This window comes from Cryptomeria japonica, chromosome 1 (genome assembly GCF_030272615.1).
Source record: "Cryptomeria japonica chromosome 1, Sugi_1.0, whole genome shotgun sequence".
Taxonomy (NCBI): Eukaryota; Viridiplantae; Streptophyta; class Pinopsida; order Cupressales; family Cupressaceae; genus Cryptomeria; species Cryptomeria japonica.
This window is the reverse complement of record NC_081405.1, coordinates 417547621-417573893: the sequence shown is the minus strand read 5'-3', so window position 1 is coordinate 417573893 and position 26273 is coordinate 417547621. Positions and strand designations below refer to the sequence as shown.

The 26273-nt window shown below is 35.4% G+C and overlaps 1 protein-coding gene across 1 annotated transcript; it reads left to right on the top strand.

Annotated features, from left to right (window-relative positions):
- The first annotated feature begins 24860 nt into the window (after window positions 1–24860).
- On the top strand, window positions 24861–25313 carry LOC131066248 (uncharacterized). The gene has a single exon (XM_058000971.2). The coding sequence runs from the start codon at window positions 24861–24863 to the stop codon at window positions 25311–25313; it is 453 nt and encodes a 150-aa protein (XP_057856954.2).
- Window positions 25314–26273: the final 960 nt, after the last annotated feature.

Here is a 26273-nt window from a genome sequence, read left to right as displayed (position 1 = left end):
CTAAATTAATTAATCCTCCCCCCCACATCTAAATCAATTCTTCTAATCCCTTATTAAAATTAACAAACTCAAGTTTTTTTAGATTAATTACCATTTTCCAATTATTTGAATTTCTAAATTCAAATGAGCACATGGCTCCTAACTTTTAACCACCTAACCTAACCACCCTCTAACCTAACCCATTCTAATCCTAGGGTCTAACTAACCCTATCCTATCTTGCACATCCTAACCTCCTTAACTTAACCTCCTATGGTGTGGATATTCTCCCCTTGAGACGCATGGCACTTTTGCCACATGTCTCCTGCCTTGGACACTTGCCCTCTCATGAGCAAGGGTCCTTGACACTTGTCACCATAGAGATGACACGTGTCCCTTCATCCAACCTCTTCTCCAACTTCCTCAATCTTGGCCCTTGATATCTTCAAATCAGATCTAGATCATTGATTCCTACCACCTCAACTTTGGCCTTAGAATTCCTATAAATATCCCCCATTTGGAGGAGTAAGGATCCCTTGCATTCATAGTTTTAGCATCATTACTATAGACATTCTCATTTCAATCATCTAGTAATTAGCATTTTGGATTAATCATAGCATGCTAATCTAGTTTCTTGATCATGCATTTCATATCATTTGCATAATTAATCATGATCAAGTAGCTACTCAACTCTTGAGTTGCCACTTTGGAGGTCATTGCTCTACTAAGAGCCAATCAATCCAACACCTTCAAGGTCCTCAAGAATAGAAGAAAATGGGACATTCCAAGGAAGGCTTATGGTTTGCATCTTTAATTGAGTTTTCAATTAAGCTTTCCATTATGTTTTATTGTCTCATTATATGTGTATGCCTTTCTATTTACCACATTTTTAGCATCACACCTATAATAGGTTAAAGACAATTATACAAGTTAATAATGCAAAGTTGTTGACAAACTAGATAGAACAAATATTTTTAACATATGTAGAGAAAATGCACACCGAAACCTTGTATAGTTCTCCTATAACCTTATGAGGCCTAGTCAAATCTGATGCATCTATTACTATTTCATGTATGAAAAATGATAACATATGTGTAGACGTCTAAAAATGGTCAACGCTTGCGGAGTCATACTTTAACATTTGCTCATTGCCTTATTTTAGGGTTCTTGTGTCACATTATGATTTCTTCTATGTTGCATATTTGGTCTTTATCATTTGCAAGCATCGAGTCCTTCTTCTACATTCTTCATTTTTCTCGCTTTCGAATTAGGTCTTGTCGATAACAATCTTTAGTCATGATTTTGGTCGGTCTTATCTTGTTGCATCATGGTGTGTGCTCATTTATCATCATTTTGGACATCGTCAATCCTAATCGATGATAGAATTAGGGTTTTGTCCTCTTGTCAAATATCACCATTTTGCGATCGATTTGTCATCGATCCTTATCCTTGTCAATTTTGTCATTTTGAGATCGATTTGTCATCGATCCTTGTCCTCTTGTCAATCTTGTCATTTTGCGATCGATTGGTCATTGATCCTTTTCCTCTTGTCAATCTTGTCATTTTGCGATCGATTCATCATCGATCCTTGTCCTTGTCAATCTCGTCATTTTGTGATCGATTTGTCATCGATCTTTGTCCTTGTCAATCTTGTCATTTTGTGATCAATTCATCATCAATCCTTGTCCTTGTCAATCTCATCATTTTGTGATCTATTTGTCATCGATCTTCATCCTTGTCAATCTTGTCATTTTGCAATCGATTCGTCATCGATCCTTGTCCTGGTCAATCTTGTCATTTTGTGATCGATTTGTCATCAATCCTTGTCCTTTTCAATCATGTCAATTTGGATCAATTAGTCATTGTTCCTCATCAATTGGCGCCTATCAATTTGATCTCTTTATCAATATTGGTCAATTTGTCAACCAATCTCAATCATTTATCAGCATTGGTCCTTTGTCAATCAAAATCATGATCGAATCGACATTAATTTCTTGTTGTCTTGACCTAATTCCTTGTCCTCTTATTTCTAGGGTTTTATGATTTGATCATTAAATCCTTTTCTTCTTTTTGGTGGGTTAAATAAATCTATTTATTTAGTCCTAGGTCTTTTCATGAATTAATTAATGGATGAAAACCTATTAATTAATTCACCTAATTTCTATTTCATCTTTTTCCTCAATTTTCTAATTTACTAATTTCTCCTAATTCCTAATTTCTATTTCTCCTATTTTTCCCCTAATTTTCTCCTATGTTTATGCTTCCATTTGTTGCAATCATGGAGGCTATTTTCTCTCTTCCCTTTTGTCATGGGAATGACATTTTAATCTTGTAATAATTTTGTCAATCAATCAATCTTGCATGTCAATCTTGTCATAATTTTGCCATTCATGATTTGAATTTCCATTCGAATCAATTTCATGCTAATCTTGTCCTCTCTCCAATTTGTCTATAAATTGGATGAGTTTCTTCAATCAAAGGAGAGAGAAAACCACGCTTCTAGTATCCTTATGCTGCCATTTTTCTAGTCATCTTGCTTTCATACTATGCTTTTGCACTTGTAGGTGAGATCCACAAACACACTAATTTGAAGGAGAAAGAAGGACAATGGAGGAACAATGAAGGAGATACATGCTTTGGTTTGCATTTTATTTTAGTATTTCATCTTCATGCCTTTATTGATTGTAATAGGATTTTATTTCATTGCAATTTATCTTTGTGGTTAGCTAATATTTATTGCTTTGATGTTTTCCCATTTTCCTAGTTACAATATGATATAGACATAAAAGAATTTAGTTATTTCAAACAAGCAAGAATGCAATCCAAAGTGAATATGAAGATATCACCTCTTCCCTCTGCTGAACCTCATCGACATCAGGTGCATTCCTTAATTCTGTAAACCCCATATGTTTTTGTATATAGAACAAATAAATTAAGTGCATTTATCAATATTTACATATACATGTTTAATCATAATACATTTCCACAAATGAATTCAAATTGTACGGAATTACCTTCTATCATTTAGGTGTCCAAGAGGATATCTTTTTTTTCCTCAGAGTGCTAGAGGATGGCTTTCTCACACAAGATGTCCTCGGGGTAGGTGGGGTAAACTAATAGAAAAAAATTAACATAAGGGAAAAGAGAATGTATTTAATATATCACTTAAGTAAAAAATATATAAATCTAAATGGTACAGCATAGCTATCTTGGCCAAAGTCAATGGCCGAAAGCGTGATATCATCAATTTGGGACATCTCAGCCCCTGATAAGCCCTATAAAACACCAAGTAATGATACATATATTTAACAAAAGATATTTTGAAACTAATTTATTATTATATTTTTAAGAAATTTACAAATATTTACCTCTGGTGGCAAAACTACTCATGACCGTGGAGTCGACTGAAAAGTATGTGGTGTACTCCCACCACTTGCTACACCCTACAATGCATTTTATTTATATGTCACTTTAAATTGTTCTAAAAATAAAAATTCATTTCTTTTTATAATATTTAGTCATGTAATTGATAACATATCATAAATAGAATTAAACGCACCTATGTATGATACAGAGGATACAACATATTGATCAGTTCATTAGTGAGGGCCACATCCTGTGTAGTGGAAGCATGACATCTACTCCTACAACATGTACATGAATGAGATGTCAAACCATCCTCGCCCATGTCAGTGTCTACACTAGAACATACACGCTGGCAGGTGGGGCACATATGCTGAATGGGTTGGCTAGTGCCAAATGATGCATGAGGTGATGCTGATGAAGGAGGTGTCATTGATGAAGGAGGTGATGCTAATGAAGGAGGTGCTAATGATGAAGGAGGTTTCACAGGTGTTGGTACATCCTCTGCTCTAACCAACTGTGTGCCATGTTGAACAATTACATTAGTCAATGATGCAGCTATCTGAAGAGTCTGTAATTCCATATACTCCTTCGAGGATATAGGGACAATGACATGAACCATGGGTTTAGGAGCTGTACACCTCCTATGCTCTAGCTCTACCACCCTATGGGCCCCAGGTCTATCCTACATAGAGCCTCTCCCTCTACCTTGAAATTGTCAAATGTCAAAGTAATTCGGCTTCTCATCGAGGATAAACTCACAATACAACTTTCTCAAAAAATATAGAGGCACCTCCCAATTATTACAAGGTGGTTGGTCAAATACCATATACCACCTATCCCAAAAAGCTTCTTTTAGCCTAGCATGAACACACCAATGTATAGGAAAGTGAGTTGTATTTAGGTCTAGGTTGTTACTAGTAACGGGATTGATGAAAAGAGCACATATGTCAACTTTACCTATGCCCTTTTTTTCACTTGATCATATGACAACCCATCTGCATAAAATGTTCAACATCTATCCCTCCATGAACCCCATTTTGTAACCTCCCTAGATACCTCATTTTCACTATTAGCCATTGTTTCTAGTGTTTTGGCGAGGGTTGAGTGGTGCTCAAGTCTAGAGGACCTCAACCTATTCACCAATATAGAAATTTGGGCACTATTTTGTGTAAGGCGATTGATGAGATCCTCTTGTGTGGCATCTACATGATCTAATGGAGGATGTGGAGGGTTTCAGGGTGGCAATGGCTATTGAGGAACAACATTTTGAGGATTTTGTGGTTGTGGAGCAATGTCTTGAGGGTTTTCTTGTTGCTCATGTGCAATGTTTACAAGGTTTTCTTGTGTTGCTTATGCAGGAGGAGGTCTTTGTTGTCTATTTTATTTTTGGGGATTTCTTGAAGAATCTGACATCAATTAATAAAAACAAAACTTAAATAAATTAAAAAACCCTACTTCAATTAAAATGCAAACACAAATAGTCAAACAAATCAAATCTTACCTGTTCGACGGGGTACCATTGTTGAAAATTGCTCTCAATGTTGGGAAAATCCAAAATAATTGCAAACCCATGTTAGTTTTATGGATTTTTGGCTTTCTCTTGCTGTTGTTCCATGGGTTTTGGCATTGAACCGTGGCCTACATAAAAAAATAATGTTTCTCAAAACCTGTATGGGTTTTGAGGAACTTTTTGTTTTTTAAATTTTCGGAACCCGCACGGGTTATGAAAAATTTGGTTATTTTTTGGCATGTGGCCACTTTTCTATTCACCATCTTGGTGCACTTACCCATACAACAACTTGGCCTCAAAGACACTTTCCCCAATAACAATCCAATAGCTAGATCACACACTACAAGCACCAAAGCAATACAACAATAAAAACATTCAAGATCGGCCTAACTCAAAATGACATATCCTCAAATTTCCACAATAACATGCTTCTGAAGCATAAAGAGCATGATCCAACTTAGTATAAAGAAAATTAAAAAAATGAAAAACAAATTATCAAAAGATTATCATTAGAAATAAAAAATCAGAGGAAAACAGAGCACATAGAATTGTTAAACACTACACAACCATATATATTAATGGAGCACAACTTCCGAAGCACCAATACTCAACTACAATGACTACTAGCATACCAAACTATGCTATCATATCTCTAATGAGATAAAGATGCAAAGCACAACAATCTTAGAATCGATCAACTGAATACCACCAAATCGTATTATCATTACAGTGTGTACAGCTTGAGCATGAAACCAATTGCCACAACCAACACCAAAACTTAGACATCAAAACAAACATATCCACATACTATTAACACACATTTCCAGAGCAATAAGCTGTCAGAATATGCAACATATGTATATATCTTCCACTGCTCTGCATTGCATATTGCCCTACAACATCCTGACCAATCTGAATCACTAGGCTTGACCTCAATGATGACAAACATATATTTCTAACACTTAAGTACTCTTACTTTAAGAAATATGACCATATTTTAACAACCCCTTTGATTTGATACACCTCATCATTGTTGTGCTTGGAAGTAACATGCAACCAAGTAAGTAAAAATACAAACAAATTTTTGTTGTTACAAACCCCTTATAGCTAACTCTTCCATACATCAATATTCATTACATAAGACACAAATGTCAAATGTTAGGAATGTGATTATGCATGCCCTTTTTTATCATCAACTAACTCCTGCTCTCCACATGCCTTAGTAATCCTTCACACACCTTGTCTATGTTTCCATATTTTCAAATTTGAAAGACCTTTGATATAACAACCCAGAATCCCATCAATCTTATGTTCATGCACTACTAGACAAACATGAATTTATGTTCTTCATGGTAACATCTACTAAAATATTCCATTAAACCATCTTAATAGGAATATCAAAGTGTACCACTCACCTTTACTCACCTGTCTACATTTCTTGCCTAGTCAACTTCAACATCTTCACTCAATGCATATCCATGTCAAACTCATAATAGAAATTGTTCAACCTTTCATGCACTTACATCATGTTGGAAATCATATACATAGTATAATTGGTGGCTCTGATATCATATGTGACAGCAAGGTAAAAACTTTGATATTTATATTTGATGTATTTAGACCAATTTATACTAAGAAAAAATAAGTATTAGTTAATGAAACTAACCACTAACTGCATAACTACCAAAATATAATAAATTTAAGCTAACATAACATTCATTTCATAAAAAAATACTAAATTAGTTGTATATAACAATACTTTTAGGGTTTAAACATGTATATTATGAAATAAACACACTTTTCTAAAATAATTTTTGTTTTTAAGTTTAGGCATGTGGACAATAAGCTTGTTGGCAGTCAAAACTGTACCCTACAATTAAAATTTTGAATTTAAAAGTTAATGTTTTAGGGTTGATTCCTAGCCACTCCAGATTGACCTATGATAAAAAATGGTGTTGATTCTCCGACAATGAATAAATATGTAGGAATGCAAATGTAGACTAATATATGCAATATATAAAAATAGGTACAACTAAATGTGAAGTAAATAGAAACAATCATTAGGTCAAGAATCAAACTCAATCCAAAAGTGTGCCACTTGTGAACATGTAATTGTGTAAAAATATTTTATCAAAATAAACACAAAGTTAACTGAAAATCGTCACAAATATACAAATTTGACAATCATAGATAAAGATAAATATGTCAATTAAATTAAATAGAATTTTGATTATAATTAATGCACATACCACTAACAAAACAACAATAGCTCCCACATTATTTAAGTAAAATAAAGTTATAATTAATGTGCATACCACTTACACAACAAAAATAGCTCGCATTCCTTTAGTTGAATTAGATTTTAGTAGTAATTAACTACTAATACATTGGAACAAGTTGTTTCAAGTGTATTTAAATTGTTTATTAGTTTCTATCAAGAAAAGGTTCTATAATGATGATATATCTTTGAAATAAAATCAACCAATCATATGAATTTATTTATTTTTAATATTTTTTACTATTAGCATTTTAGAAAACATTAATATGAATTATTGATTTATTTTTTATTGATCTAAATTGAATGGAATGACAATTTGTATCTTCTCTTAAATTTGTTTTTCATTAATTTTATTCATTTTCTTAAAAGATTCATTACTCTTAATTTTAGTAAAGTTCAAAATTCATACAATAAATTTTGCATTCATAAATATTAAGTTTTTTCATAATAATATTGTTATTTTATGAAGAGACATCTAACAAATGTATGAAATATAAATTAATTGAAAAGATCATATACAAAATTTTAAAAAGTTGATAGGGGAAGTGTACCAGTAACCATTATAGCTAACTTTGTGCACCCATAGATTTTAAATTGTAAATTGCATGTTGATGATTTTTTTTGTTGCCTCCACATGCAAATTAATTGCTTATAGCTATTGCTTTGAGTTCTGGATAGTAATGATGCACTTTGTAGGATTCGTTATGCGTGCAAGGGTAAAAAAGTGCACATTTCAAAGTCTTGTTTGATACCTACCTTAAGATCCCCTAATACCTATGCACTTAAAATTGCCAATACTTATGCACAAATGCCACAATAGTTGCACACTATGGGTACCAATAAAGATGTACAAATGAACCAATTATGATCCAAAAAAGCTAAAAATGAACAATTTTTTTGTTGTTGCACTAGTCATTTCCCCATGACCTAGCCTAGCACCCAACCCACCTTACCTTGTTCTTGCTTATTGCCAAGTTGGGGTTCACTAAGGGGTGAGACTAATCCACTGGGGATGTACCAAGCCGCCCGTAAGGTAGGTGCATCAGGTGATTCTATAAGGACCTCCATTTAGTTAAAATACTAAATTACATAATTACACTTAAATCTCACATAATTTAGAACACATTAACATAACTTGCTCAAATATATATTAAATAGAGAAATAAAATTATAATTTGATGTATTGTCAAAGTTCACAAGACAAGAGATAGGTAGACATAGGATATTATTTTATTAATAAGGTCGATTACAATAATACATAATGTACATAGCTAATGGTAATCCTAATAGGATATTCTGACATCTATCTCCCACGAGTGCACCACAAGCAAGAACATTGTCGGAGTGCTTTTCCGCCCAACCAAGATGCAATTATGCTTCCTCATATTTCTTCATGACTCGAAGAACCACTAACCTTACATGAGGTTATCTAACAACTTGAAATTGGTAGGGTGATAGAATATAGTGTGACATAGTGAATCTACATTCTAAGATGCTAATGTACCGACACTATGACATGGAAGAGAGTGTGAAACATAATGATTCAATTAGTAAGCACATGCTAAGAGATCAGATGCAATCACATGATTACACACAAGGCATCAATCACATTTGATTTCCCCTACACACATTTTTATTTGTCTCAATTTCTCACAATAGGAACATCAATTCCTTGATCACCCAAGAAGGCATGGATCAAGTATCCAATTCAATCTAAGTCAAGCATTTAAAACAATATCAAAAAAAACTCTAACTTGCCAATATTAAATTCTTCTTTGAGTTTAATCATCCAACATAATGCCACATTCATATTCTAGAAATGCATGAGAGAGAGAGAGAGCATAAAATATCAAGGAAGCATGTATAAGCATATAAGACCATAGGTAAGCGTTAATCTTTATGAAATAACTTGGGACCATGTAAGATTAAAATACTTATTCATTCTCAACTCCTCATAGATCAATAATAGAAAACTACTTGATAAGATAAAGATATCCAAATATATATGATAATGACCAAGATCATGAATCATGTTATTATAATTTTTCCTTGAAATGATACATTAATCTATGTTCCCTACCTTTTAAAAGTCTAAATGAGTTGTTTATCATTATCTGTCACGAGGTACTCTTGAATCAAACACTAGAAGAAAAAAATTGGCATAATTACTCCTATATTTATCTACCCTTGTTCTTAATATCCACACTACAAGTAGTGTGTCAAATGAAGATATTATATAGTTTCCTATATCAACTATTTCATATCAATAATGGTGTAGATGACATTGAAGCTAATTTATTAGATTGACATTAATCATTTTTCCATAAATTATTAGATAGATTAAAGAATCTATAATGATTTATTTAATTGCATTCAAATTGAAACTATATACTTAAGGTACATGAATTACACATCATTTTACTAAACTTGAGTAACCCCTTTTGCTTGATTATTAGTTTATCTTAGCATGACCATAACCAAATGAAGACAAACTCAAATCAAGCCAAAATCAAGCCAAATAAAAGAATTTATAATATAAATCCACATTAAACTATGACATCATAAGACTCAATTACACTTTTTCAATAAAAATCAATCCAAGAGGCCATCCTCCATTGGTGGACCTCAAAAGGCTAAATTTTTTTCTAGAATACTCAAAACCAAAATCTAAGAGAACCCATTGGTCTTGATGTACCCAAAAACAAAAAAATGCATTAAAAACTCCCTTCCCATAATCCAATGAAAGTTTAGCAACATTTCTCCATATAAACCCATAGTAGTACCCCTCCTCGATCAGACTCTTTTTGTATTTGTGTTTGACTTCAGTTGACTGTTCAGTGGAACATTATTGTATATTGATTTAGACCTTATGCGATGTTATTTCATGCTTTATCTAGATTTGTGGTGTATGATTTTATGTAGTATCTCAGTGCTTATGATCAATGTTATTTTATGGATCATTATCATGGACTAACACTTTTACCTTATATGTGCGATGCGTTATTTTTAGTTGCATGTTTGCATGTGTATGGGATGTGAGGGGATGATTTTCCTTCACTCACTTTGGTGAGATAGGGAATGTCAAGATTTTCCTTCATCAGTGTGTGTGTCATGTCTATTATATATATTTTTCTATATGCACGTGTGGTTCTTTGGTGCAGGACATTGCAGGTACAAGTACAGGGTAGGTACGGGGTATCGACTCCACCTGGTTTCACAGGTCTGAGCATGCCTTATTTGTCTAATGGGAGTGGAGGAGATAGTGGTTAGACCCTAACTTGACTTGCAGTTACACTCATGTGAGTGTTGTCAGTTGGTTGTATTTCTTGTCTGGCCGGTATGCGAGTCATAGTGCTTTGGTTTGGTCATTTGTGAGTCATCATTTGATCATCCTTCATTTTGCACATTTTTGTTTATTTAAATGGTTATTTAATTGAGTGAATGATGTTATTTTTATGTTGGTGTAATTATGCTCTTGATTTTATTGATTTAATTAAATTAATGAATTGCTTGAATTAAATCGTTAAATGGCTTATTTTATTGTGTAAAGTTGTATTAATATATGGTGGAAGGAAATAAATAATTGCCAAGCCATTTTAATTTTAAATGCTTATGTTGAAAGAAACTATTGTGAAAATGGAAATAGAAAATTAATAAAAGCTTTTTCTTTTACCTTTCCATTTGACTTTTGTATTTTATTTGTTGGAAAAGAATTGTTTTTGGATAAAGGTAAATTTGATTGCCTTTTACTTTTTAAAGAATTTAATCTGATTGGTGGAGGAAATTTTTAACCTAGAAAGTTTAGGTTGAAATTATTTTTCCCATATATTCCTGGGAGTTCATGGGAATGAGAGGTAGAAATTTTGAAAGAGAAATTTGGAAAACTATTCTTGAAGAGGAGCTGGAATTGGATTTGGTTGCAAGGACTGGGATTCTTCCATCATTTTGCTTGCTAATTTTCTTGAAGGTTGGATAATCTCTTCTTGTTTGAAATTTAATTTTGAATATTTTAGTTGCTTCCTGTGTGTTGGAAAAATAAAAATCTCTTGTAAATCCTTGTTGAATGGTTGGAATGAAAGAAAGAGTGCCTGTTATTGTTGATTTTGTGGAACTCATATCAAATGTTTGCATATAGGAAAGAAATGGTTCATTTCTTTATTTGTTGTTTGTTATTCATTCATGAAAATCAAATTCTTGAATTACCTCTTCTATTTGGAATAAAAAGAATTAGATTTATCTTGTTTTGTGCTTTCTAGTAGCTAATTGCCCAGGATTTACGATTTATGTTGGTAAAAATTGGTTGTTTACCTCTTGATAGATGTAAGGAATTCTTCCTGTGTAACGGAAGTGAGGAAATTGATCTTAATCCTTCTCCTATCTGTTAAATTCTTCTATATTTGCCTAAAAATTTATTTATTGGGTTCTTGTGTGATTTTAATTCACCATTTACCTTATTGGTAAATATCCCTTTGTATTCTGAAGTTTGGCATTGTGTGTGTGTGTGCTCGTGAAATGAACAAGGGATAAATTGATTTCATGTTAAATTGATTTTAAAATGCAAATGAAGAAGAAAATTATTATTTCTTTGGTTCGACCTTACCTCGTGGCAACTAGCCCCACCATGCGAGTCGGTAGTGTCTGACTACCCATAAGTAGCAGTACTACCAGTTGATAGTACTGCTATGCACTAGGGATCGGTAGGGCTGCTACATGTTAGCAGCACTACCGATCGATAGGGCTGCTACGTGGTAGCAGCACTACTGATCTGTAGGGCTGCTATGTGGTAGCAGCAGTATCGATCGTTAGGGCTCCTACCGGTCAGTTGTAGTACTACCAATTGGAAGTGGCTGCTACCGGTGGGTAGCAGCACTATCGGTCAGTAGGCCTGCTACCAGCGATAGCAGTACTACCGACAGGTAGTGCCTGTTGCTCCGGCAACAACACTACCATAGATAAGCTTTGGCCCCCACATGCCTTGTACCCTTCGCGGTACAACTTATAATATGTTGTTAATTTATTTTATTTTATAAACGCAATGAATTTGTAAAGTTGGTTTTAAAGTTAAATTTTAATGGTAATTTGTAAAGTGATTTTTATTATGTTGATTTAGTAAATTTATTTATTGAAATCAAGGCATGAATTATTAATTCAAATTGGTAAATTTGGATGTATTTTGGAAATGGATTAAATGCCTATTAGTAATTCATATTTATTCAGTTGAATATTTAATGTGGATTTTATTCTTGTTGGAATATTGAATTGAAAATTATATAGAGATGAATGAAGTTTTTGAATGAAAGGGCGCAATTTTATTTTAGTTTTCAATGAATGAATTTGCAAGTGCTTATGATGCTAATTTTCTCAAAGATTGTTTGAGTGCAGACTTAGTGAAATTAGCTTTCCTTGCAAAGAGTTATATTTGTGTTAGTTCTCGTCTTTGGTTCAGTCATCCTATTGTGGCGTAATTGGTACCTTTGACCAAGTGATATATGATGACCTCATTATCTTAACCATGTAGTGTCTTTTCCTTATGGTTAACCAAGAGTCAATATGTCCTTGTTTTGACCACTTGTATTTGGATAGTGGTGTTATGACTATCTGCTTTGCCATAGGGTCCTCGTGGAGTGACCATGTTTGTTTAGTGTCCTTTGAGAGAGTGGCTTTTGAGTGGGGGTCACGCCCAAAGTGGATGGTAGGATAACCCATCAGAAGTTAGATAATAAGTGATAATCTAATTAATTGATTAGGTGGGTAGCTTATAACATTATATAAGATATTGTACCTCATGCATGGGTGAGTGCTTATAAAGGGCTCATGATGTAGTGAGAAGGCCTGCAATGGCAAACCGACCACCTTGTCTTCACGAAAGGTTGGTAGGGTTTGCATGAGACTTAGTGGGAGTTGGAGGTTAGGGAAAGGTTACCGGGATAACCCAGAATGGGGGCTGGGACCTACGAAGGCTGACCATGGTAACCATCATAAGCTATGAGATGACACTCTCTCTTTAGGTCCACTTGTGTATTGTGGTGTTGAGTCACCTGGATTATTGGGGAGTCATATTGTACTATCATGAAGTCATATTGTTCTGTCAACCATGTCATATTTTTTCTTGCTTGAGGGACCTCTTCTATCTCCTAGCACGGTGGGGTGATTCTATTATGGGAATTACATGGTCAGGTGGTAGTGCCACTTCCCATTCGATGTTCCTGTTTGTACCTTCATGTGAGGATTGGCTTCGCAAGTGTTTATGTGGTTCGTGACTCATGCTCTATCTCATATTTGGAGATTATTGTTCTTTGGAGACCTATGTGGTCAGTTGTATAAATGGAACTTATGTAATCTTGTATTTGGTTAAGTTGAAACTTTATATGTTTATTGAAAGCCATGTATTGGAGGATCAATGTAATCCTAAGTGTGGGATGTTGTTTATCAACTTTATTTATGATTTGTGTAAAGGCTTATTGAAGAGAATTAAATTTTATCCTTTCAATATTTCAAAGGTGTAACAGCTATTGCTTATGGCTTCTTGTGTTCATTGAGTATGATGGTTAATTGGATTAATCGTAATTGTGGAATTTAACTTTTGGTTTTATTCTTCGTTGGTAACCCTTAAGGAATTCTGTGTGATTCTTTCACTTGTGTTATTATTGTGAAAACATTGTTATTAATGCACTTATATGTTTATACTTAAAAAAAAAATGGTTTCACCCTTTTTGTGGGTTGTCCTTTGGGTTTTCTTAGCGGGGCATTACATTTGGTATCAGAGCCCATGTTTCAACACTGGGTACTCTGGGTTTGTAGTGAGTCCATTCACGTAGACCTTTTATGTAGGTCTTAGTGGAAATGACTTCCTTATTTCTTTCCTTGCCTTTGATTTGAACCAATTTCTCTTGTGCAGTGTTAGGTTATGGCTAGGAAAGCCAAGGGAGGTGGCTGTGTTGGTGGCCGCACCAGAGGCAGAGGAGTAGGATGGGGTCGAGGTTCTGACTGCCATAGTCCTTTGCCACCACCCACTCATGCAAGTGTGGATCAAGATCACTCTATTCATCAAGATGAAAAACCTTTAGGAGAGAAGGTTCCCAAGAGGGAAGAGCCAGGACAGATATTTTAGGAGGTTCTAGCTAGACTAGGCCCCAGACCTGAGGTGGATCAGCCCATCCATGCCCAGGTGGAGGAGTCACTTCAGTAGATTCCAGAGAGAGAGACGAAGATCTCCTAGAAGGAGAGAGGTCCTAGTGGAATAGGATCTAGCTATCATGGGGCACATGAGGGACTTGATGAGGTCCAATCCTCCTTTCTTTGACGGTAAAGGTACCAGTCTCAAGGCAGAGACCTGGCTTATCAATTTAGATCAGTGTTTCACCATGTATCCATATGGTAGAAACACCAAGGCAAGATGCGCTATCATGTGTCTCAATAGTTTTGCATCTCTCTAGTGGTGGTTAGAGGAGGAGAGGATCAGTGTGAGCATTAAAACCGTGTCTTGGGAGATCATTTTGGAGAGATTTAGGGTGTTAGCACATATTTTTACAAAATACTTTGTGCTATATATAGATGCCCTTTTTCTTATCATTCTAGCATTTACTGTGGGTGTTTTATATGCAAGAGCATACTGAAGAAAATGGAGTTGTCCAAAGATTAACTAGTGCCACCAAGACTCCCAAACCTGCGTATAGAACGGTGGAAAAGGCTTTGGAAACTTTCAAGTGTCCTGCGCTAGCAGAGCGAAAGCCTCTATCCCACATTGTTTGTGGGATAGGCTCATTTAACGTTTAAATCTGAGGTGATTCAAATTAAAAGTGTCGAAAAACAAATGCATTTTGGCATGAAGAAGGCTTGGCTTAATCCAATGGACCCCATGCACATGGACATGCATCTCGAGGCAACCAAAGTTTTATGATAGGCTGGCGAGGATAAAGGCTAAAGATCGAGCAAGTCAGGAAGATCGAATGGTGATCACAATAGATCTGACGGCCATCGCTATACCGCAAGATAGAGATGCACACTGGTTTATCCCCACAACTTGGTGGCAAAGCACATGCGGAAAAGGGGAAGTTAACAAGGGAGCAGATTAGAAAGATCCAGTGGTGATCAAGAAAGATCCAATGGTAGTCACTATACCTCGAGTGGAAGGTGCTCGATGTGTATTCGCCGTGACATGGTGACTGAGTGGTAGGGCCCACTAGAAGGAAGTGGTTTAGAGGAAATAAAGAGCAATAAGGAAAGCCTCATTCTAGCAGTGAGTCTAGGTTGTGCTGAGGTGGCAAGATAGAGACCCCAGAAGCAATCAAAAGCAGAAACATGTCAGAGCGTAGAGGGAGGAAGATCAGGCAAAGGACGAGCAGACTAAGGAAGTTGGATGAAGAGATAAGGGGTGAGCACATTGATAGAGATCCAACATCTGTCACTATACCATGCTAAGAAACTTCTCGTCAGTTACCCATCACAACTTGGTGACTAACCGTTAGCGGCAGACTGTAGAATGAGGTGGTTAAGGCAAACAGTTTAAGTGAAACAATCTGCTAGTGCTGAGCTTATCGAACAAACCTTGGCCGCAATGAAACTCAAAATAGATTCACCAAAAGCATCAGTTCCATCAAAAAAACAAAAGGTATCGATGAAACTACAGAATTGAATAAACACACAAGCAGTTCGCCGAAGGAGGAAGTTTGGCCGAAAGATAAAGGGTGATCCTTGAGCGAACCAAAAGCAGACACACAGCGGGGTGCAGAATAAAAAATCAGAATCAAATGTATAGCTCAGACTACAAAGGGGAAATACAGCCAGAATGCCAATTCCTGAAAATAATAAAAGGGAAGTATATTATTTTCTTTACATTATTATTTGAAAGTGCATTAAAGATGAATTTTATGTGTATTTATCCTGAATAAATTGCCTTGAATATATATTTTAGGGTAATGTATTATTTTGTATGAATGGATGCTATGTTTGTGAAATATTGTTAAAGGGAAATACTTTGGTTTTAATGAATTATTGTAAACAAGTATTTTCAAACTAAAATCTAAGATGGAATATGTTTAATTTTCAAATCAAGGAATTTCATTGGATTATTTGGTGTGCAGAAAATAATGAGAAGATAATGAATACTTGCTGAGGAATTTTATCAAGGCGGAGAATAGAAGACACATTATTAAAGCATCATTTAGTATTTTTTAGGGTTCTCATTTATAATTATTTATTAAACCAAAGGGTGTGTCCTTTGGAAGGAAATTGTCTGCAACTCCCTTTTGTGTATGAAAGGGTGTGTCCTTCCATATATGTCTTTTGATTCACATACTTATAGGGAGTCATTTTTTATGTAAAAATGGAGGGGGGTCATAAGGACAGGAGATACTGCTATAAGAATTGAATATCATTTTGTATTAGAGAAGTCTATAGGAAGAAGAAGTATCATTTTGTACAAGCAATTTGTAATGGAGTATCTACAAGTGCAACTTATGTATGCAATTATTTCCTGAAGATTAATATATAAGGTTCATTGTTTCTTTTTCTAAATATTGGGTACACTTTGTGTTGATGATTAACTTTGTCCTTTTGATAAATCTATTTATAGATTTGATATGATGTGAATCACATGCCATTGCATTAAGTGAAAGATTGAGTTCTTATTGTTTGTGTAACGCATACTGAACCTTCATAGTTCATGAAAAATTGTCTCTTGAGTTGACAAGATATTTTGTCCACAAAGTGTCATATATATCCCTTGATAGAGGCACTGGTCTGTTATTGATCTTTTAAGGTTTTGATCTGTGTGCATTCAAGGTCCTTGATAGAGAAACATTATTCCCAAATCTTATATGAACTGATCTATGCAGATTTTATTTAAGTCCTGAAAGCAATCTCATTTTAAAATATACATTCACAATCATTTCTTTTCAAAGCATTCAGTTAAAGCACATAATAAAGAATAGTTGAAGAACAACAATTTGCTAGTTGTGTAAACTTGCTAAAATGTTTAAATCCACTATAAATAACCTCTTTTGTGCTTGAGAGGAAGAGGAATACCCACCTAGGTTCAGTGGAGCCTAAAGTGCAGAGGGATTTGGTCTTTGACATCCCTGTTAGTTGGCCAAGGCTGATTGGAATACTTGAGGATTTGGCAAGTCTTTTGGTTTTCCAATCTATGGTTTTGGGAACCAACAGATTGGTGACTCTGCTAGGGAGTTGTCATACATAGTTTGACATTCACCTAGAAGCTCTGGCATTTTTTCATTGAAGATTTGATAAGTTTTGTTTTCCCCATCTGAGTCACACAACAAATTGGTGACTCTGCTGGGGAGTTGTATTACAAAGTTTTTAGAATCTTTGGTAGTTTGTTACAGACTCTACTAGAGGGAGGATCCCAGAAGATTAGTTAAGTTGGTAATATTTTCCTCTTAGGAGGTGGTGACTCTACATTTCAATACATTAATAATAGTTGGTATTTTGAGAAAATAAGAGAAACCCCTAGACATTTATCAATAAAATTAATGCAGGGGAGAAGGCCTTTTCATAAAGAGTAGGATAATCTTGTTGAGTTGAGTCCCAAGAAAAGGCATAAAGAAAATAAATAAACAACAAGTATGGCATCCCAAGGTTATAAAAGTTTCCTAGCAAAGAGGATGGTTCTTCATCCGATGATAAGTCTGAAAATCTGTAGGAAAATCCATTTTATGCCTTAAATGCAAAAGATAATAATGATGGCCATGATGAAATCTTGACTGAGGAGGACAAGCAATTGGGTGAAATCATACTTAAACTAGCATACTTGAATGCAGATGAAGCCAAAACAACAAGAGCTTTTAGGAGACAGACAGATTGGGTATTGCAAAGATTAGGGATACAAAGGGATGAAATTCAAACCTCTAGATCAGGAGGGATAGAAAACAAAAGTAAAGATGAGGGAGGTAGGCCAACAACACCTAAATATAGTCCCCCTCATATGAGAAAAATGGAGCAACCTTTTAGAACCTTTGATAACCCATTATTAAATGGAAGCAGAAGATGGGGGGATGTGCATAGGGATCAAAATGAAGAAAGGAATAGAAACAACCAAGATAATGGAGGAAGAAATGGAAATGATGAGAATGATGGAGATTGGAATAACACAAATAGAGGTAATATTATAAATAATAATAAAGGAAGTAATAGATATGGCTGCAACCAAAACAATAGAAATAATGGAATTAACAATGACAATTATGGAAATGGTAATGGTGGAGGTAGAAACAACAATAATGGCAATGGAGGTAATCATGGAAATAACAACAATAATAAGGGTGGTGGAAACAATTGGAACAATGGTAATTATGGCAGAAATGGTGGATTCAACAGAGGAAATATTAACAATCAAAGCAACAATCAGGGTGGCAGATGGCCTATGATCATTGAAAAATATAGGCAATTGGATTTCACTAGCATTGTTGGTTATCCTGTAAAGCAGAAAATCGCGATCGAACCCTAGTTGCTCTCCCCTCTTCCAACTCCAAGGAGAGAGAAGGGAGATTCACTAGGGTTGATGGTTTTCACTTAGGGAAGAGACTTTACATTCAAAAGAGGGGTTGAAACCCACAAGATCCAATCCCATGCAATGCAAGATTGGATGCTAAATGAGTTTCAAGGGTTATGACAGCAAGGCTACCCTCTTTTGTAAAGAATGTGCATAGAAGAATTAAGCTAGAAATGCATAGAAAGTGAGAAAGATTTGCTTATAAACTGAGATAGGAATACAGTATGAAGCTGTGGACCTAGAATTAGGAGTAAAATGTCGATACGGCGCTGTCCTGTAAATTTGAGCAAAAGTTGTTGGGACAATGGCGCCCGACGCCACGGTCCTCCAAAAAATCCGTGAAACGAAGGGGGATCTGTTCGTCTCTGCACAAGGATTCCAGATCTTCAATTTCAGCCATGTACCTGCAACCTACACACAGAAAAGCGAAGACGTTTGGGGGGTTAGGGATTAGGGGTTTGCCATTAGGTCAAACCCCGGTTTTGGAATTAACCAAGAAATGAGCAAGTGTTGTAAATGTAAATGACTGTAAAACAAGTACTAATACCTTGTTCTAAGGATGTTTGTATCCTTATGTGCGAAGGTATAGATGTTGTATGTTGTTGTAGTATGTTGTATGTGATCTCCTCTTCAATGGTTGAATCCTTGTCTTGAATGCAACACTTAGCCTTGAATGGAGACTTGGAATGATCAATTGCTTGAAGGAATGCTTGAATGCTTGAATGCTTGAGTATAATTTCCACGCTTTTTCCATCATATCGAATGAAAGAGGAAAATGTAGTTTATATACTTGTCAATTAGGGCTGATAGACTGATTTTCCCGACCTTAGGCCGACTAGGGAAAGTTAATTTCCAAATTGCAAACAAAAAGACCCGAAGTCCAAAAGAGACCGGGCCCAAAATAGGACCCAGGGACCAGGGCGTTGGGCGCCATGGTCCTGGGGACCAGGGCACTAGGCACCCTGGTCCTGAAGGACCAGGGCGCTGGGCGCTCTGGTCCCACCTCCCGGGACAGCAGGGTGCAAAGGAGGTTCAGGCCAAGGTGCAAGAAAATGCAGTTTTCAGTGTCATAATCAGGTTTCGGGGTCTCCATTCAGGTTGCGTGTTGCGTCGCCATCGTGAAGACCAAAATGCAGTCGAAATTGCAAGTGTCACAATTTTAGGATGCTACATATCCAAACCAAATCACTAATGATTTAAGATCAGTAATCCCCAAATTCTAAGGAAATGGAATTGATTCAGCAGAACAACATGCAGTTAATGTGAAAAATATCATTGAAGAATTTGAGGTACCTCATGAGGATGTATTCATGAAACTATTTGTTCAATCCTTGATAGAAGATGTAGAAGAATGGTATAGAAGCCTTCTTGATGGATGTATCAGTAGTTGGGAGGAATTTGTAACACTATTCTTGGAAGAAATTGGAGATCACAATGATCCTTTATTTGCATCCCATGAATTAACAAGTATAAAGAAGAATCAAGGTGAATCAGTTGCTGAATTTATAAAAGATTTAGTAAAGTATTAAATAGAATACCTACTGATGCCAGACTTGTTGATTCATTTCTGATTAACTTTTATTTGATTGGTTTTGACAGCAAAACCCATTATGAGATTTTCTCTCATAGACCTGATACTTTACAACAAGCATTCAAGATAGCTGCGATTATTGAGAATAATAGGAAGGTTGCTGGGAAGGTTGCTAAAAGAGATGATCCAAAGTTGTACGATTCCAGGGTTCCCAAGAAAGATGATCTTACTCAGGTCATGGACATTCTTAAGGACCTAAAGGGTAAACAAAATCTTAATGAAAAACCACCATACAGAAATAATAGGCAAATGAATTTCAATAGGCCGAGACTCCATGATATGCCTTATAACACCAACTGGAAGGATGGGAAGCTAGTAAAACCAAATCCAAGTAAAGAAACTCTAGATCCACTAAAGAGAACAAATAACTTTGTGGGAGATTTCCCATGGTGTGAGGTCTGTGCAATATTCCCCATGATGAAGATCAATGCATGATTGCATAGGGCCTGATGGAGGGTTGGCATCAAGAAGAGGACAATGAGCTTGCAGTTAATGTTCTGTCATCAGATCCTATGTGGGGTAGAGATGAGGATTCATCTGAGGAAGAGCAACATTCAGATGTGCAAATGATGAGAAACCATTAGCAGTATAGCATACAACAGGCTTTTTCTAATGATGATGAAGATATCCTTGCCTTGAGAAAATTGTTTCAAGAGGAAGTAGTGCCTTCTTTGAGAAACTTGATTGAAGAGGAGAAGAGAGCATTCACAATGGCTATTGTTTCCCAGGCCAGGAGTAATTACCAACTGAGAAACAAAATAGTGAATCCTGAATAGGGGAGGCCTACAAGAATATTTACAAAAGTTTCAAAACAAAATGTGAACAAGGAGGCAAATGACAAGAAAGGAAAAGAAGCTCCAAGTGAACCAGCAAAGTAGATTGATGCCCTGAAGTTGGTCAAGCCTATGGAGAAAAAACAAATTAGTAAGCCTCTTTGAAACTATGGAACTTTTATGTCTCAAGTGTTGTCTTAGGTAAAAATTTCTATGCCTTTGCTTGAAGTGATGAAATTTCCAGATTACAAGAATGAGACTTTGAAAATCATATCAAATGTGGGTGATGCCAATAAAGAAAATCCAAAATCAAAAGAAGATCCTCCTGTGGTATATTTAGGCACATCCATTACCAAAAACTTCGCACAAGTGGGTTCTTTTTATTTAACACTTCTTATAACCAATAAGATGGTAAGAAACTACATGATAGACTTAGGAGCAGTAGTAAATATTATGCCAAAGGATGTCATGAAAGAGCTGGGAATGAAGGTAGATACCCTTGATGGAAAATGTTATACAATGGATAATAGGTCATTCCCAGTGGTCGAGATCATGAAAGATATTGAGTTTAGGTTTCTGGCTTGTCCAAACACTACCTATAAAATAGATGTAATAATTGTGCAAGCATCTGCAAACTATGGAATGCTACTATCCAGACAATGGTCAAACTTGGTAGGTGGATATGTGCAATTAGATCTATCATATGCAACCATCCTGGTCAAAGGAACAAAGGTAAGAATCAATAGAGAACCAAGATCTCCCTACCTCATAGAGGAAGTGGATTCGGATCAAGTAACTTGCTTTTTCGATTCTGATATGGACAACTTTCAGGTAAGTATTTCTAAACATTTAGAAGTTGAAAAAATTGTGGAGGTTGTTAAACAAAATGAAAGTTTAATTTGGAAATTGTATTTTGATGGTGCCTGCAATAAGGATGGAAATGGAGCAAGAGTTGTGTTTATTTCACCTAATGGAAAATCTTTTAAATACTCTTTCTCATTGGCTTTTGAATGTACTAATTATATTGTTGAATATGAAGCTCTCTTATTAGGACTTAAATTAGCAAACAGGCATGGCATTAAGTTACTAACAGTTTATGGTGATTTAGAATTAGTTGTTTCACAAGTTAGAGGTAAATTTGCTGCAAAAAATACAAAATTAAGAAGTTATAGTAATTAGGGTTGGGATTATATTGAACGTTTTGATGCTTTTTCCATTAATTGGACTGAAAGGTCCAATAATATTTTGGCAGACTTTATGGCTAACCTGGCAGTTAAACATAATGATATCCCTTTTGATGATATTACACAAGTTGAAATTAAAACAAGACCATTTGTTCCTGATAATGTTAAGAGTTGGCAAGTGTTTGATGATGATAGGGATCTGCTAAGATTTCTCTTTTGTGAAGATCAGTATGCAGATCGATAGATTGATTATAATGGACTTGTAGAAGACAAGGATGGAACAAAAATAGTACTTGGGCAGGAGGTGTTGCAGTTGAAGATAAATAAAATCCCGAAGGGATTGGTAGAGCTAGAAAGAATATTTGATGATAAAGACATGACTAGTTTTAGACCTAGTTCAGGAGGGTGTGAAGGTGTTGAAAAATTAAACTTGGAAAGTGAGAGCAATCCAAAATAAGTATATATTAGAAAAAAGCTTACACCAAATATTAGAACAACATTGATAAATTTATTGAGGAAGTATAGGCATGTCTTTGCCTAGTCATATGATGACCTTAAAGCATACAAATAAGATCTTTTTCAGCATGAGGTACCATTAAAACCGGATGCTAAACACTTCAGGAAAAAACAAAGGCCTATAAACCCTACCTTGGCTCCTTAGATGAAGGAGGAGTTAATGAAAATGATAAATGCAAGGATTATTGAGCCTATAAGGCACTCAACATGGGTGTCAAACTTAGTACCAGTACGAAAGAAAAATGGTGATATTGGGTTATGTGTAGATTTCAGAAATCTAAATGTTTCATCTTTGAAGGATTACTATGCTTCGCCTAACATGGAAGATCTGTTGCAAAAGGTTACAGGAAATGAATTGTTGTCTATGATGGATGGGTTTTTCAAGCTACAACCAAGTTAAGGTCAAGGAGTTAGAGAAATACAAGACAACGTTTACTACACCATGGGGCACTTATGTGTATCCAAGGATGCCTTTTGGGTTAAGAAATGTAGGAGCTACATTCTGGAGGGCTATGGATGTATCCTTTGAAGGGTTAATTGATCATATTTTAGCAGTGTACCAAGATGATATGATTGCTTATTCTAAAAATGTAGAAGATCATTGTAATGACTTAGAATTTTTTTTTATTAGAGCATTAGAGTATGGCATATCTTTGAATCCTAAAAAATGTCATTTTGGGGTTACTGAAGGAAAGTTGTTAGGTCATATCATTTCAAAAGATGGTGTGAGAATCTATTGAGAAAGGATTCATGCTATTGATAAAATTCAAATCCCAAAAATAGTTGAAGAAATTCAATATTTTTTCGGTCAAATTAAGTTTGTAAGAAGATTTGTTTCAAACTTCTTTAAAATCATAAAGCCTATTGCTAAAATGTTGAAAAGGGGTTCTAAAATAAGATAGACTAATGAAGCTCTTGAAGCTTTTGTAAATATCAAAAGAGCCATCAAGGAATCCCCCATATTAAAATCACCCGATTTCTCTAAACCCTTCCAAGTGTTTTCATTTGCTTCATTTCATAGCATTGTTGTTGTCATGTTACAAAAGAATGATGAGGGCCATGAACAACCAATGAAGTTTTTTAGCAAAACCTTACAAGCAACTGAATTGAACTATGATTTAAACTAAAAACAGGCTTATGCTCTTGTGAAAGCTATAAAATCTTTCAAACCCTATTTGGTTGGTGCCAGTGTCATTGCATATGTGCCATATGCTATTGTTAAAGACATCTTCAGACAATCAGAAACTACTGGAAGGAGATGCAGATGGATAAATCAGATCCAAGAATTCAATATTGATCTACAAATCACAAAGTTGGTAAGGGGTCAAGGTTTGGCAAAGTTAATGGCAGAATCCAATTTTGAAGCAGCACAGGTAAATCAGGTAGAGTTGGAAGATGTACAGATTAGCATTGAGAGATGTCCTTGGTATACAAATATTGTATATTACTTAAAATATATGAAATGTTTGGATAGTTTAAATGATAGTCAAAAGAGAACTTTAAAGCTTCAAACATCTAAGTATGTGTTACTTAATGGAGATCTATATTGGAAAAATAGAGATGGTATTCTTTTATTGTGTCTAGATGAGTGTCAAGCATCTGCTATTTTGAGAGACTTACATGAAGGTGTATGTGGAGGCCATTTCTTAGGCAAAACCACTACTCATAAAATTCTTAATGCCGGTTATTATTGGCCTCAAATTTTAAAGGATTGTCATTCTTATATCAGAAGATGTGAAGCATGCCAAAAAAATTCAGGGAAGCTTAATGGAGCTATTCCTCTCAGACCCATGCATATAGAGGAACCATTCCAGATATGGGGTATTGACTTCATAGGGGAAATAGTAAATAAATCTAGTGGTGGGCATAAATAGATTTTGGTGGCTACTGATTATTTTACTAAGTGAGTTGAAGCCATTCCCGCAAGAAAGGGTACCAGCATAGTTGTGATAAAGTTTCTTTTGGAAAACAATCTTACTAGATTTGGGGTACCTTAGAAAATTGTGGTAGATAATGGGATGTGTTTCAGATATGATGAGTTCTCTAATTTCTGTGAAAATTATGGCATCACTTTGTCCTATTCATCACCTTACCATCCCTAAGGAAATGGACAAGCATAATCTAGTAATAAAAACTTGTTGAAGACTATCAAAAGGATGTTGGGTGATAATAAAAGAGGTTGGGATTCAAAGTTGATATTAGCAGTATGGGCTAATAGAGTGACAGTCAAGAAGTCCATAGGTTTTTCTCCATATGAGCTTGTATATGGCAAAGAAGCAAGATTACCCTTGAGTAATTTGATCCCAGTTTATAAATTTGTGACAGAAAAGTCTTCAGAAGAGGTGAACTTTATGGAGGACAGATTTATGGCATTGGCCGAGTTGGATGAATGTAGAAGAGAGGATCATGATAGAAACATTCAGAGGCAACAGATGGTTAAGGCTTTACATGATAAAAGGGCTTGTGACAAAAAAATTGAGGAGGGAGAATGGGTACTTCGATGGAATGCCAAAGACCAAGACAAAGGAAAACATGGAAAATTTGATGCACTCTGGCTAGGACCTTATATCATCTTTGAAAAAAGTGGAGAAAGATCATATTACTTGTAGGATACCGATGGCAAATTCATAGAATTCCCAGTCCATGCTCAATACCTCAAGCATTTCTTCTCTTGATGATCAGGGAGTATTTCCTGTATTATAGTAGTGTAGTTTTCCTTTCATTTTTTTGTATGTGTTTTTAATTTTCATTTTGGTCTTCTTTCCAGAGATAACTGGGATCTTTCTATGTCCTTAAAAAGAACATACATCCCCAGAAAGAGCCACTGTTAGCACATATTTTTACAATATACTTTGTGATATATATAGATGCCCTTTTTCTTATCTTTCGAGCATTTATTGCGGGTGTTTTATATGCATGAGCATACTGAAGAAAATGGAACTATCCAAAGATTAACTGGCATCACCAAGACTCCCAAACTTGTGCATATAGAATGATGGAAAAGGCTTTGGAAACTTTCAAGTGTGTTGCACTAGCAGAGGGAAAGCCTTTATCCCACATTATTTGTGGGATAAGCTTGCTTAACATTTAAATCCGAGGTGATTCGAATTACAATTGTCAAAAGACAAATGGCTTTTGGCATGAAGAAGGCTTGGCTAAAACCAGTGGACCTCATGAATGTGGAAACACATCTCGAGGCAACCAAAGTTTTATGATAGGCTGGTGAGGATAAGGGCTAAAGATCGAGCAAGTTAGGAAGATCAAATGATGATTGCAGAAGATCTGTCGGTCATCTCTATACCACAAGATAGAGATGCACATTGGTTTATCCTTGTGACTTGGTGACAATGCACGTGCAAAAAAGGGGAAGTTAACAAGAGAGAAAATAAAAAATATTCAGCAGTGATCAAGAAAGATACAACAACATTCGTTGTATCACGATCAAAAGGTGCTCAATGTGTATTCACCACGACATGACAACTGAGTGGTGGGGCCTGCTAGAAGGAAGCAGTTCAGAAGAAATAAAGAGTGATAAGGAAAAGCCTCATTCTGGCAGTGAGTCCAAGCTA

Bases quoted from the DNA above. Each gene is read 5' to 3' on its own strand.
- LOC131066248 (XM_058000971.2), top strand. From the start codon at position 24,861: ATGTTGGGTGATAATAAAAGAGGTTGGGATTCAAAGTTGATATTAGCA.